Below are 15,775 nucleotides of genomic sequence, written 5' to 3'. Positions count from 1 at the left end.
CTATCTGTGACCCTAGGCAAGTCACCTACTGTTTTAACCACTTAAAGACTTTTAACCACTTCGAAGACTGAATTGCAGGGCAAGTTGTCAATCTGCATTGGTGGAAAGTTTCCTCCATAGGGTATTTTCTAAGCTATATATATAATAAAATTATGTCTGGTTAAAAAAATCCTCCCTTTTAACAAAGAGGATGTGCTGTGGGCTGAGGCAGTAGCAGATAAATGGGCTTGGTGGAGAAGAGGCAGGAAGCAGCAACAGGAAGTAAGAGGCTGCATATTTGGAACAAAAACCCTGAAGTCAAAGTGATAAGAAGACTGGACAGGTTGGCACCAGGAACTAAGATATCCCTGAAGCTCTGAGAGTATCTGGAGTTTTGCTACACTCTAGAATTTCCTCCAGCAATACATATGAGCACGTTCTCTATCTTACAAAGTCGCTTTAATCATGGAGAGGTTGAGTGACTTGCCAGGGCCCCGTGTCCAGGGAGCACCTTGGATAGACTGTTGAGTTTGACATCAAGATGACCTGAGTTTGAATCATGCTAAAACTTCCTAGCTGTGTCACCCTGGGTAAGTCACTTAACCACTTCCTGCCTCAGTTTCCTTATCTGTAAAAATGGGGATAATAACAGCACCTACCTCCTAGGGTTGTTGTCAGCATCAAATGAGATAATATTTGTTAAGTGCTTTGTAATTCAAGTGCTCTACAAATGCTATAATGATGAGGGGGAGGGGGAGAATATCAAAGGCAAACTCCAGTATGGGTCAGAGCACTCCATATTCCCATGAAAGCTAAGTGGCTCAGTGGATAGAGCACTGGGCCTGGAGTCAGGGAGAACTGAGTTCAACTCCAGCCCCAGACGCAAATCACTTCATCTCTGTTGACCTCATTTTCCACAACTGTAAAATGAGGAGAATAACAGCACCTACCTTATAGGGTTGTTGTGAGAATCAAATGAGACAAATATCTGTAAAATGCTTAGCACAGTACCTGGCATAGAATAAGAGTTATGTAAACACTATTAATTTATACACATACATACACACACGTGTATACATGTATATGTACATACATACACATGAATTATGTATGTATACACTTTTGTCTATATAAAAACGTGTGTCCATATATATATATTTACACACACTCACACACTCACACAGGCATACCCCACTCCTTGTTCTTCCTCCTTCCTCAGAAGAAATCACTTCTATCTCTGGAGAGGCTCTTTCCAAAAGTACTGCACGTCACTTTGGGAGGGGTGGGCAGGAGAGGGGTTCTTTGAACCCTCACCTAACAGCCTTTCCACTAGCTAGTTTCTGCTCTTTCTAAGTGTTTTCCCTGGCCCCAGCAGTGACCTGTCCTCTCATGTCCCTCTGATACAAGTACTCAGCAGGGGCCTGGCACCATGGAGAGCACCTAGGGCAGACTACTCCCACCAATGCACTTACAGTCCTGCTTTAGGGCTTGCAATACTTTTTACAAATATTATCTAATTTGGTCCTCACAATAGCCCTGGTAGGCAGGTGCTCTTGTTATCTGGGCCTCAGTTTCCTCATTTGTGAAATGAGATTGAAACAGATGACCACCGAGGTCCTTTAACATGCCATTACTGCTCAGATTCCCTGGGATGCCTCTATGGAAATGGAGAGCCGTCAGAGGCTAGGGCACATTTCTTTGTACATTCTTAGTAAGGGCAGATCTTTGCCCTGTGAGGGTAGATTTTATTTATTTTTTTTAGTTTGAAAACACACAAGTCACAAGAAGCAATTTTAACATGTAATGAATGATGCTATTTAGAAACTCCCATTCTACGGATCCATCTTTTCCCACTAGGTAGCATGATAGCATCCAGATCTCCTTTTCCCAAGGTGGGATGTTCAGTTTAAAAAGTACAGAAGTCAGTTGTTGCCAGCCCAGACTCTTCTAGTTTTACTTCTTCTTGAAGGGCAGAGGCCCTCATCTGCCATCTTCCTTAAAATCCATCCACTTCCTCCCTTCTTCTCCCCAACCTCCTGTGCCCAAGTCAGAAGGAGGCAAAGGAGTAGATCATGGCACTGGACCACTTAGTCTTTTCTCCTGAACTTTGACTCCTGCCCTTCTCTGTCGACAGCTGCAGAGCACAGGTCGGCTCCTGGAAGAGCAGCTGCCTGAAATGATGACCGAGCTCTTGGCCAGTGCCCGGGACAAGATGCTGTGCCCTTCGGAGTCGATGCTGACACGGTCACTGCTCCTCGAGGTCATTGAGCTGCATGCCAACAGCTGGAACCCCCTGACACCAACCATCACCCAGTACTACAACAAAACCATCCAGAAACTGACAGCCTGAGGAGGCAGGGTGGGGTGGGCTGGGAGGGCAGGCAGGCTGGGGGGCCCCACAGAGGGCAGGGAATAGGATGGGACAGGACAGGACCAGGAGGAAAGGGGGTGGCCGGAGTAGGAGAAAGACCATGCACCTTAAGTGAAAGCAGAAAAGCAGGGCAGAAAGGTCCAATGGCAAATCCAGAGAGGGAAAGGAGCAAAACCCTCAGGATCTAATACCTAAGAGAAGTCACCACCCCCTGCTCTATGCATGTGGCGGTACACATCCATAAAGGATGCATGTCCCTTTTTAGCAGGAGCCCCCTGCCATCTCCCTACCTATTTTCTTAAATTTCTTATCCCCCCCCACTTCCCTACCCCTTCCTACTCCATACCCTTCAGGGTTTCTGTTGGAGGGGGTTCATTCTTGTGACTCTTATTACAGGCATGACAGACGCTCACTCACCCTGGGACACCATTTGGGTCAGAAAAGACCACAGAGGGTTGAAAACAGGCGTCCAAGTCTGGCCTGGTATTGTTTCCCACCCCACCCCACCCCACCCCCACTCCTTTTATGTCAGTTTGCAGTAGCCAACTGGCGGAGGCAACGCATGGCAGATGTCTTGGGAAGACAAAAGAACACAAGGTCCACACCAGACACTTGTAACTGACGACTTTTGTCCAGCAGGGCTTAGTTTGAGTAGGACTTGGGAGTCCCCCCAGCCCCTCACCCTTCACTGGACTGACTTCAGTTGTCTTCCCTTAAATTCTTGAAACACAGGAGGAGGGATGTTTGCGGTTTTATTTGCACTGTTGGGAGGCGGTTTTTATAAAAAAGACAGTGACTTTGAAGTCTCTTTTCTCTATGTGGAGAGCCTCCAGTGTACACTCTGTGAGCACTCCCTGAGTGGCAGGAGAAGGCAGGTCTGGGGGGTAGGGGGAGGGCGCAGTCCAGGCTTATAGCTGTAGTAGCCATTTAAGATAATCAAATATTTCTGGTCCAACAGGGGCTTCCTCCAAGAAACCTGTACTATGCCATATCCTTTGGTCACTGACCTACTACTCCTTCCTAAGTTCTGTACTGGAGTCCTTAGCACTATATCCATAGGACTGCTCAGTTAACTTGGCCCTAATCTCAGAGGACCTTGGGAAATACAAGGAAAAGAGGCTGGTAAATGGGGAAGAGAGCCTCATGGTGTTTGCAGGCTCAAAGGAAGTATTTTCACTGATGTATACTGTAGTCTGTTCTCAGGGCCTCAGGCTGCAAGATGAATGACATTGCCCAGGGTGCTGTTCTGACTAGCCCCTGTCTTCACTGAATTGGGCCTACATCATGGTACCCCATTCCCCTTCCATGAGAAGAAGCCTCCTGCCAAGATCAAAAGCCAATCCAGAAGTCTCTCTGTGGCCCAGAAAGGGAGGGTAGAAGCCAAGCAAGCTCTCATTGGAGCACAGTGTTATTCGAAAGAGTATGAAAGTGGGTACTTCAGGATGGAGATATTCCAGAGCCAAGGTTGCAACCAGTGTTAGTGAGTAAGACAGCTTTATAGGTTTCTGAGCCTCAGCTGGAATCACTTGTATTAACAACCTGGTTTTTTTGTTGTTTTTTTTTTTCCCCACAAAACCCTGTCATCCCCATACCTCTACCTGGCTGTATTGAGTTCAACACAGTTTGTACTGTCTTGAGTAACAGTAACATGAACCAGAGAGAGAAATCTCATAGATGGACTTGAGCCCATTTCTTGGAAGCCGGGGAGTTGTCTAGGACAACCCTAGTTAAACATGTTCAATGGGCTCTTGAACAACTCACTTTCTGAGGACTAGAGACCTGAACAGGGACCAGGAAATTATGTCAGATTTCAGTAGCTTCCTATTTGCTCCTTTATTAAGGATTGCCACTCACTAAATCATCTCTCTGACTGCTCAGATCCAAAGGTCCTCTTAGACCTGAGGAATTAGGTTTTCCCTGTTTTTGTTCAGAGCTAATGAGAGTGAGAGATAAGGAAAGGAAAGACAGTCTCCTACCAGCCCCACTGTGACCAAACCTCAGAGTTGCTTTCCCAGGTGAGAGAATTCTCATCCACCTGAGTCAGGTGGGTCCCTGACATTATCCAGGTCCACTCCCTGGCAGATGATTTGCATGCCCATTCTCTGAAAACAAGCCCACCCACCCATATGAGAAGAGAGTACAGGTCTTCCCTAAGCCTGGGGTTCCAGACTACCACGGGAGCTAATGGGACCGCTGTCCTCATTACCACATAAACCATGTCTTTTTTCTCTTTTTTTTTCCTCATCCTCCTCCCATTCTTTTCTCATGCCCTCTCTTTCTCTCCTATTCCCCAACTGCTTAAGCTTGCCACTGCTCCCTAGGGACTTGCTCAGCCCTAATAGGGGCTTATGGTATAAAAAAACTACCAGCCATTGGCCTGAATTGTTCAGTCATGGTGACAATACTTGTAGAAAGCCAAAAGAAAGACAGTCTCCTAATGGATTCAGCCAGTCCTAGTCAGGAGAGAACATTAAAGGGCAGAAACTAGTGATCCACCCAGTTAGAGTAATCAAAGAAGACCTTCTAAAACTGTAAATATGTGTGGAGTGGATCTGGTTCCAAACCTCTGGTGAAGTCAGGGGAAATAACTAGATGTGAACTACCTGTGAGCTACAGGGGCAGAGAGGAGGAACTGAGGGAAGGAGATGGACAGTGTAAAACCAAGACAGGAAGTTCTAATGTGTATAGGAGGGACCTTCTCAAAAGACTTTTTCCTGAACAGGTTCCTTGCAGGAACTGTGGAGGGATGTCCCCCTGGGACATGGGTAATGGGCTCTTTGGAGGGTCCCCAGACCCTCCGAAGCTGTGAGGCTTACTTCCTCCAGTTCTCCCACACTAACCCTGTGAGTCAAGCTCCTTAACTCTCATGGTAATAGTGTGGAAAAAGTAAAATAGTATACGTACATATATATGTGTGTATATATATGTGTACATATATATACACACACATATATATATATATACATATAAATATATTTTTAATTACATATTGTGTCATGGTGGCTTCCGGCATACATATGGTTTACACAGGTCAATCTATTGCTTTGAAGCGCTTCCTGGCCAATCTGAATAACCATTTAAGCCGTTTTCTATATCTAGTTGCTGCTACTTTTACAGACTTGTGAAAAGTGCTTCAGAGATTTAAAATAATAATAATAATAAGATTAAACTCTGGGGAGCCATCATCTGAGGAAAACATGGGCAGATCTAAGTAATACTCTGCCCAGCCTCAGAGAGCTTGATCTGCCAGCCCTGAGCCTAGGGCGATTTCTGGCCTTCACCTGGTGAACTGTGGTAGGCCCAGTTTGACCTCTGAATGTATTCAAGGGAAACCCTAAACAGAGGAAAACTGGACCTTTTATTTCTAAGGCTTCAGATTCATAGCCTATGACCATAACTTTCTGAGAACATTCATGAATCCAAGACAGCCAGTGGTCGTTCTTATTTAAGCACTTGTCCCGGTGGGCCAGCCAACCCAAGGGCCAGCTTTTATCACAGTTTTCCTTTGAAAGATAAGATTGCCTTCTAGCAGTAGTCTTAGGCACCAGGCTGAATAGTTTCAGTCCATTTCTTTGTGCTGCAGCCCAAACTGACTCCTAACCTTTGCTAGAAAAGACCAGAGAACACCTGAGACGCTGGAAACCCACCTTCCTCTGGAATTACTCTACAGTTAATTCAGTCTGCCTTCGTTTGTCTGTCAAATGCTTTGTAAACTTAGAGTTTTTGGATTGTCCTGTCTATCCATGTAAATGTAATTGTTGGCCAAGGTAGTATTTATTTCTTATTTTTATTTTATTTTTCTAAGGGATAGAAGGAGCTTGAAATATGTCATGTACTGATCATGCTTTGGAAAATCTACAAGAGGCAGAGCCCCAGAAACTAAGGTCATCAGCCAGGGCCTGGATCATGACGTAGGGAGGGGGAAGGATCCCCAAAGCTGTGATCAGAAACTGTTATCTGGCAGCAGGAACTAGTCAGCTCTTCTCTTATGAACTGTCTCCACTGGAAGGCAGTGGGGAAGGGGCAGGAGGTTGGCAGTGAAGAGTAAGAATCTTCTGCCTGATCTAAGATTCCCATGTTGAGAAAGCTGAAAATGGAAGTGCACTGAGGACAAAAGATAGGCAAATTGCCCTCTGCTTTTAAGCATTTACACAGATTGTCCTGAGGTTCCATACCTCCCAGAAACATGTTTGTGATCTCATAAAGACCTGTCTCTGGGGGTTCAAAGGATCCCTGTTAAAGCTTCTGAGTGAATTTTAGATACACAATGAATGACCTCTTTCTTGATATATACCACTCTTCAGCTGGACCCCAGGTACCAGTGAGTTTAATTAATAATAATAAATCAAAATCCCACAAAACCCCTGACTTTAGCCCTGTGACAGTCCTGTATGCTGGAGGAACCTCTTCTACCCAAAATCAAACACATCTAATGGCATTGGTGGGGACCTCAGGGGAAATGCTGCTGAAGACTGAGGGGGTGGTTCAGAGATTTACAGAAGCTAGTTTTGATGTAGGTTGTGGGGCAAGATGTGCTGGGTAGGCCAGACAGAGGTTGAATGCCAGGGTGACAGGTGGAAGACAGGGCACAGGGGACGAAGAGAATACCTGGATAAACAAGTCAGAGATTTGGGCTGTCATCAGAAAATCCACCCAGCACAGACTTAGATTGGTTCAGTTAATGGGGAAGGGTTTGCAGACAGAAGGTTTGTGCCTCCTCACAGTCATTTGGCTTGTGTTTTTCCCCAGAGCAACGTTCCCATGCAGGCAAGTAGATGAAGCTTATTTGAGGAAAGTTGTGATTCAAAAGGAAGACTGAATTGATGTGCTCAGGAGGGCAAGTGCTTGGTTCTCCAGCTCCAAGCAGATAAGTCTGCAAAGACTGATCTTCCCCAAAAGGCCTGGCCATTTATTTTCTTACGATGACATATACTTTATTTTTGCAGCAACCCTCACACAGCAGGGCTCTGGAGAAACCTTTCTCCTGATCAGAGACTCTCGCTCTAGGCTCACGCTCAGTCTGCGACTTAACTGCTTGCCCCATAATTTCACAGGGCTGGTCACAGTGGGGTGTCCACAGCCCCACTCCTCTCCAAAGATGCCCCTTGGAGAAAAGAGGCAAGGACATTGCAATGGGGGTGGGGGAATGGGGAGGGAGGAGAGGGCCCAACTTCCTCTAACTCAACCATGGAATCATGCACATAAGGGAAGCTAGGGAAGAATATAATATCTCTATATATAATTTATTGTGTTGAAGAAGATAACATTTTAATTTAATCGCTGATCATATTTGTTAAACTAAAAACTTTTTTTTTTAAGAAAATGCAAGGGTGGGGTGGGGAGGAGGGGGAAGCAGTTATACAAGGGCCTGGAAAAGGGTGAATCTTTTTGAGGACTGCTGATATAGAGAGACGAGACAGTTCCGAAACGCTGTATTCTATGAAATATATTGTCTGAGTAATAAATGTTTCAACCCTGACATTTCATCATCCCTGTTGAAATGTGCTTTACTTCTGCTTGGAAGGGAAGGGGGTTGGAAGGGTTTTGTTCAGGGAGGAGATGGTTGTCGAGCAGTGGTTACCATTAACAGGTGCAAGGTGCAAAGTGCAAGGAGGCAGTGTGGCCACAGGCCTGGACTTAAAGACCTGCTTCAGTGGAATTCTGACGGCTGATTCCAGCAGGAGGGACTTTGAACAAGTCAGTCCTCCTCTTTGGGCTTTCTTCCTTCATGTGAAAGATGAGAGAGCTGAACTAGATGATTCCTAAAATCTCTTGGCTCTAACATTCTATGATTCTTATGTGTTTCTGGGTTGTAGGGGGTGACCATTTCGTAGGATTTTTCTTTGGTGACCCCAATTTCAGTTTCCACTTGGAAGGAAAAGAAATGTGAACCAAACAAATCAATCAAGTCTTTACTGAACCCTGCAGAGGGACTAGCTAGCCCAAGTGGGCCCATGGCATTTAGCCACAAAGAGCTGACTTTGTATCTGTGCTGTCCCCCCTGTGGGGATGGGAGAGAAGAGCCTGGAGAAAAGGTGGCACGCACACATACAAACACACACATGCAGAATTGCTTAAATGGGTTGTTTTTCAATCTTCGAATCCCCAGCTTCTAGCACGGCTTAATAAATGTTTGGTGAATTTCAGGGAACTGAAATTAAACATGAGTCAATCTTCTCCAGTGAGTGATATCCAGAGCTAGATCATTCAAACTCCCCACAGCTGGAAACCACTCTAAAGTGATCAGACCCCTCCCCAGATGGGCCAGCTCCTGTAGTGGGCTACTTCTGAATGGGCTGGATGATTTCTTCTCCATTAGCCACCCTCAAGTGAAAAGCACATCTAAATAGCTGAGCCTAAGGATCTCTTGGGATGGGAGGGTGAGATGTTTTGCACATTTATTACTATTGGAAACATAATTCATTTAATACACAATATGTAAACTCTGTTATGCTAATACCCTGAGTTGTAGTTTACACTGATGACCAAGGATGATGAAATAGCATAAATCACAAAAATAAATCCTGAGATCATTGCTTAAAACTGAGAATGCAGTATCTTGTGGATAACTATCTTGCTTTTTTAAGTGTTTTATTATTCAGAACTATAAAGATCTATAATTATTATTGCCCCAATTTATTGCAGCTGCTTTGGGAAAACCAAGAGATTTCCACAGAAGCAAACCAGCCAATGTACTAAAAAGAAGAGTCTTTATGATTAGATTCATTTTACCCCTCAAGAAGAAAGGCATTTAACTGGAGATGCCTAGGAGGCCATGAGAAGGGAGGGATGGGAAGAGGAAGCAAGGCTACATTGGGGTCACAGTCATTCAACAGAAAAAGGTGTTACCAAATTTCTATCCACCAGTCTGTCAAAGGGGAATGCTTTGGGTAAGATGACCTTGAAGTTAAAAAAAGAGGATAAATGATCGTGCCTCAAGATCAGATGACCAGGTCATCCAGGACGACTTAAACTTTTTCCATGTATTAACCTCTTCAACACTTGGCTTCATGGGGTCACTGCCCCTGGTGTAGGAAGCCCTGGGTTATACTAGGTCCCGGTTCCTCCTACCCAGTTTGGTACAGGCACACCTGAGTCTGAATTACACAGCAAGTGGATGAGGAGAAGAATGAAGACCTACTCAGCCATCTCTGATTGGTTTCTCATCTCCACCATTATAAGCAAGTAAATGCCAGATCTGAAGAACTTGAAGAAAAAAAAAAAAGGAAGGGCAGGCTGTCAGCCAAGAGGCATCTGTAAAGCAGAGACCTGTTGGGGGCTGGGGGAGGGTGAAGAAAGACCGCCTTTCCCATAAAGCAGGTTTTTCAGGCCACTACATCATCAAAGTTGGGGGAAAGGGGGAGGTTTCCCTCCACTAATCCTTATCAAAACCCTCCACACACATTAGTATATGGTCTTTGTGAATAACTTTGGCCAAAAAACTTATCACTTAGGGTGATGAGCTTCTCATGTTTTAATTAGATCGGTTCTTATAAAATAAGTCTAGCACCGAACTGACTCATGCTTGAAGCATTTCCTGTTTAGTAAGCACTTTTACTCTGCTCCCCTAATGGAGACTTGAGCAACCCCTCATACCATGATCCATCTCAATACCACATTATGGCATCCTTTATTGTAGGAAGAGTTATTTAGTTAGAAGTTTGGGCTTGGAACTAGTTGCCCATCCTAGGGCACTCTTGCAATTAGGGTAATCCATCCCACCTGACCCATCATCCATGATTAGAGTGAATGATGATAGAATAATAATGGCCACTCATGCTTTCCACCAGCTCAAGGTACCAATTACGGTAGAAGCAATGGGTAGCCTTGACAATTGACATGTAATAATGATAATACTTTTATGATAATGTTATTACAGTCATGTCATAGTAAGACTACATTTCCTAGAATGTCTGGATTCAGAGTTTGATAATTAATTGGGGAAGTTCTCAGGATTCCATTTCCCTTGAGCCAAAAGCACAGCTGGAGATGCTGTCAGGCAGCTTCTGGAAAGGCGATAGTAGTTTAATGGAGATTTTCTGCTGGGGTTTGCAAGCATACAGAGATATTTTGGTGGGGGGAGACATTTGAAGTGTCAGTGGCACTTGGGAACCTAAGAATTTAGGAATATCCTTTGCAGATGATATGATGTTATACCTAAAATCCTAGAGAATCAGCTAAAAACTACTTGAAATTATTAGCAACTTGAGCAAAGTTGCAGGATACAAAATAAACCTACATAAACCATTAGCATTTCTGTATATTACCAACAAAGTTGAGCAGTAAGAGATAGGGAAATTTCATTTAAAATAATTATAGACAATATGAAATACTTGGGAATCTACCTGCTAAGACAAACCCAGGAACTATATACTTATCACACAAATAAAGTCGGGTCTAAACAACTTGGAAAATATTAATTGCTAATAAGCCAATATAATAAAAATGACAATTCTATCTAAATCTATTCAGTACCATACCAAACTATCAAAAAATCATTTTATAAAGCTAGAAAAAAATAACACAATTCATCTGGAAAAACAAAAGCTCAAGGATATCAAGGGAATCAATGAAAAAAAAAATGTGAAAGAAGGTAGACTAGGTGTACCAAATCTCAAACTGTATTATAAAGCAGTAATTATCAAAACAATCTGGTACTGGCTACGAAATAGAGTGGTAGGTCAGTGGAATAGATTAGGTACAAATTATATTACAGTAACAGATCATGGTTATCTAGTATATGATAAACCCCAAGCTTTTGAGAACAAAAATTATTTGACAAAACTTCTGGGAAAACTGGAAAACGGTATGGCAGAAAATAGGTATAGACCAACATCTCACACCTTATACCAAGATAAGGTCAAAATGGGTACATGACTTACACATAAAGGGTGATACCATAATCAAATTAAGAGCTTGTGGAATAGTTAATCTGTCAAATTTATGGATAAGGAAAGAATTTAGGACCAAAGAAGATAAAGAGAGGATTTGAAAATGTAAAATAGGCCATTATGATTATATTAAATTAAAAAGTTTTTGCACAATAAAACCAATGCAACCAAAATTTTAAGGAAGGCAGAAAACTGGGCAAAAAAAATTTACAACAAGCATCTCTGATTAAGTCTCATTTCTAAAATATATAGAGAACTGAGACAAATTTATAAAAATACAAATCATTTCCCAATTGATAAATGGTCAAAGGATATGAACAGGGAATGTTCAGACAAATCAAAGCTTTTTATAGTCATGTGCTCTAAATCACTATTGATCAAAGAAATGCAAATTAAAACAACTCTGAGGTACCACCTCACACCTTTCAGAGTGGCTGATATGACACATGTTGGATGTTGAAGGAGATGTGGGAAAACTGGGATGCAAATGCACCATTGGAGTAGTGAACTCAATCAACCATTCCAGAGAACAATTTAGAACTATTCCCAAAGAACCATAAAACTATGTATACCCTTTGATCCAGCAATACTACTGCTAGGTCCATAGCCAAAGACACCTAAAAAAAAGAAAAGGGACCTCTTTGTACAAAAATGTTTAGAGCAGTATTTTCGTGGTGGCTAAGAATTGAAAATCAAAGGGATACTCATCAGTTGGGGGATGGCTAAACAAACTATGGTATATAATTGTAATGGAATATTATTGTGCTAAAAGAAATGATACGCAGGATGATTTCAGAAAATCCTGGAAAGACTTACATGAACTAATGCAAAGTAAAGTGAACAGAGTCAGGAGAACTAAAGCAATAAATTTTCGATGAAGAGTTGTGAATGACTTAGCTATTCTCAGCAAGACTATCCTGAAGGACAACTGATGAAGCCTACTATCCTGCTCCAGAGAAAGAACTGATATTGACTGAATACAGACTGAAACATGCAAGTTTTTCTTTCTTTAATTTTTTTTCTTTTATTAGAGTCAAAATGTTCAAAATAACTAGTATGGAAATGTTTTAGATAATTGCACATGTATAACCTGTATCTGATTGCTTACCACCTCAGGGAGGGGGGAAGAAAGGGAGAGACAGATAGAATTTGGAACTCAAAACTGTACATAAAAATGTTTCTAAATGGGTATAAAAAAAGAATTTAGGATGTCCCTGAGATCCACAAAACATGAAATGAAGCAGAAATCTGAGCTGGAGACCAGCTGATGTTCCCAGATAAGATGGAGACATTGCATGGGTAAAGGACCCCATCTCTCACTTTGGCCACAGAAAGATCTCACACCTTGCTTGACTACTGGAGTAACACTGGAATAGTAGAAGAGCTCATTTCCAATTTAAAGGAAAATGGAGATGAAAATGGAATACTACTAATTACTAGCATTTCTATAGTGTTTATGGTGTGCTGGATACTATCCTAAGCACTTTACAAATATTATCCCATTAGATACGCATAACAACCCTGGGAGGCTGTAGCTATTATTGTCTGTATTTCACAAATGAGGAAACTGAGTTTAAGTGACTTGCCCAAGGTCACACAGCTGGTAAGTGTCTGAGGCCAGATTTTAACTCAGGTCCTCTTGACTCCAGGCCTAATGCTCTACACCACTTAGCTATGGCTCTATTGTTAAAATTCTATTGCCAAAGTATCTTACTTTGAGAATATGGGCAAGTCAGTTTGTCTCTTTAAGCCTCGGTTTCTCCATTTTTATGTTCTTAGACATATCTAATAGATAGGCAGTGTATAGAGCAGTGGAATTGGAGTCAGGGAGACCTAAATTCAAATCTGACCTCAGATACTAATTAGCTGTGTGACCCTGGAAAAGTCACTTCACCCTATTTGCCTCAGTTTCCTCACTTCAAAAATGAGCTGGAAAAGGAAATGGCAAACTACCTCAGTACCTTTACCAAGAAAACCCCAAATAGGGTTACAAAGAGTCCTAAAACAACTGAGCAACATAAAACCACAACTTTAACTTGGGACTTAGGACTCTTTCTTTGTCACAGGGATCTCAACACTAGAGAAACTATATGTCCTATGACCATGAACATAAATCTGTGTCTGGTCCTGCTTGACAGTGCTTTTTATTCTTATTAAAGTTCAGGGATCCCCTGAAATCTTACCATGAATTAATCCATTGAGGGTACGTGGAGTCCAAGTTAAGAATCCCAGGTCCAGCAGGATCTGTGGGCATCACACAGCACCATGCCAGCCCAAGAAGGTCGCAGTCTTTCTAGAAGGGTAATATATTCAACATAAATGAATCTGAACTGTTGACACTGATGAAACATAGCATAGCGAGCCACATCACAAAGACCGGGGGTCGTCTCACATCTGGCACGTAGGCTGTGTGACTCTGAGCAAGTCACTTACACTCTCAATGTTCTGGGCAATTCTCTAAGACTATAAATTGCTGAATAGTTTTCATTCTTCCCCTCAGAAATTGTACCTCCAAGTTCTGTGAAGTCCCTCCTTGGAGGAAGGGAGTGGAAGAAAAGGCTAAGAAGAAGAAGAACCTAGAATCTCTTCATTTTATGTCAGTTAAATGACTGAGGTATGGTTATCCCGTCTAGGGAGAATAAAGGGAAAGATTCCTCATGGCAGGGCCTTCCTATACCAGGAACATCACAGACCTAGACCAAAAAGGTAAAAAAAAATTTTTTAATTGCCTACATTTATCTATAATTTTATAGGTAGACAAAGCAGATATTATCGGACTTAAACAAATGAAAAAAACAGACTCAGATGTACAGTGAGTTAGGTGGTCAAATCTGCATAGCTAATAAATAGCAAGGTTGAGGCTGGAATAACGAGAATAATAGCCAGCACTTTAAGATTTTCAAAGGGCTTTACATGTTATCTCAGATCTTCACAACAACCCTTGGAGGGAGGTGCTATTATCCCCATTTTACAGATGCAAAAACTGAGACTGAGAGCTATTGAGTTGCTCAGGGTCACACAGCTAGTCAGTATCAGGGTCAGGATTTTAAGTCAAGTCTAATCCTATGTCCCATATATACCACCTAATCCATTGCACTATCTACACAATTCAGTCCTTTATGTTCCGATCATTGTGAAGAAGGAAGGAGGACCAGGGCACCCATTGTACTGCAAAGAGATCAGTCTGATGTTTACTCAGACCAAAAATCCCTCTGGGATTTGCAATAGCCAGCCTCCATCAGACTTCAGGGGTAGCTCACCCTTCCAGAAGCAGCTCTAGCCCAGGAACAATGAGGTGCCACTGGAAAGGCAGTTTGGAAAGGCCAGGCTGGAGCCTTGGTGAATTATGATGATCATTCATACTATGCCAGGAAAAAGTCTCCATGCCAGTCAAAAAGTAGCATTAGGAGTGGCTGGCATAGGCAGGGGACCTATGTGAAGTGATCTGAGATGCCCTGGGGAGCTCCCAGCCACTGAAAAATTACTCTGTCACAGTGCCTGAGATACCACCATTACAACTTGATTCCTTTGGGTGAAAGCATTTTCCCCACTGGAAAAGCCTGTCTCCATTATCTCCCCCATCCTATTTAATGTAAATCAGTTTACCAGATGTTTTCCTCCTTGATGGCCATCTGGAAATAGAAATGTTTTTCATTGTGCTCATCCATAGTGACTTTTTATCGGTCTTAGAAAATATTTCTGCCCAAAGTCCTTATTTCTCAAAACCTACAAACTTAAAAAAAAAACAACCAAAGCCTGATTCCTCCTTTGTCCTGTATCCTGCTCTTCTCACATTCAATTCCTGGTCCATCCTCCTCATCATATGACCCATCTCCCAATAAAATATAAGCTCCTTGAGGGCAGGGACTGCTTCAGCCTTCCTTCATGCTCCCTGCACCTAGAACAGTGTCTGGTATATTATAAGCATTGAAAATGTTTGTTGACTGACTGTTTAATCAAGGGCACCACATTCCACCTGACTGACCACAAGTCTGGTTATTAAGTGCATAGGGTTTAACAGAAAGATGCCCAAAATGTAAGCCATAGGATAGTGCAAGAAGGGCCCTTAGTAATTATCTAAGTTTAATAATTATCTAAAATTATCAATTTAGAGAGGAGGTAGCTGAGGCCACAATAAAAGTGAAACGATTTACACAGGACTATGCAGGTAGTAAGTAGACAAGCCCAGATCTTAACTCCAAATCCATTGCTTTTTCCATTATTCTGCATTTCCATGTGCCTTTTTTTCCCACCCTACCACCACAGATTGCCCCAACATGCAAAGAATTTTCCTCAGAAAATGAATTCTGGGTAGAAAAAGGTTAAACCTCATGAAGTCACACACAGAAGGTAAAAAGGAAATAATTTTTCACCCCAGAACGAAGGTGGGGCCTGGGACAAGGGGGGAAATCTTCAACTCCTTCTCCTCAAATGAAATAATTAAAGGCTGACTCTTCTCTCTCTGCTTGTCTGCTTTCTGAATTCACAAAACTTGAGAGTTTCTACCTCATGGGGGAAAAAATGAAAAGACCAG

The 15,775-nt window shown here is 42.5% G+C and overlaps 1 protein-coding gene across 14 annotated transcripts in view; it reads left to right on the top strand.

The window, feature by feature from the left end:
• CTIF (cap binding complex dependent translation initiation factor) overlaps nucleotides 1-7,836 on the top strand; it is a 490,358-nt gene extending 482,522 nt beyond the window's left edge. For all 14 annotated transcript variants that reach the window (XM_072605163.1, XM_072605153.1, XM_072605161.1 and 11 more), the window contains one exon: nucleotides 2,114-7,836. In XM_072605163.1, coding sequence (XP_072461264.1) covers nucleotides 2,114-2,329 — 216 coding nt within the window. In that variant the 3' untranslated portion in view covers nucleotides 2,330-7,836. The remainder of the gene's footprint in view (nucleotides 1-2,113) is intronic.
• The last annotated feature ends 7,939 nt before the right edge of the window (nucleotides 7,837-15,775 follow it).

The sequence above is a fragment of the Notamacropus eugenii genome, chromosome 4 (assembly GCF_028372415.1).
Source record: "Notamacropus eugenii isolate mMacEug1 chromosome 4, mMacEug1.pri_v2, whole genome shotgun sequence".
Classification (NCBI taxonomy): Eukaryota; Metazoa; Chordata; class Mammalia; order Diprotodontia; family Macropodidae; genus Notamacropus; species Notamacropus eugenii.
Note: the sequence above shows the minus strand (reverse complement) of the source record. Positions and strands in the feature narration are given on the sequence as shown.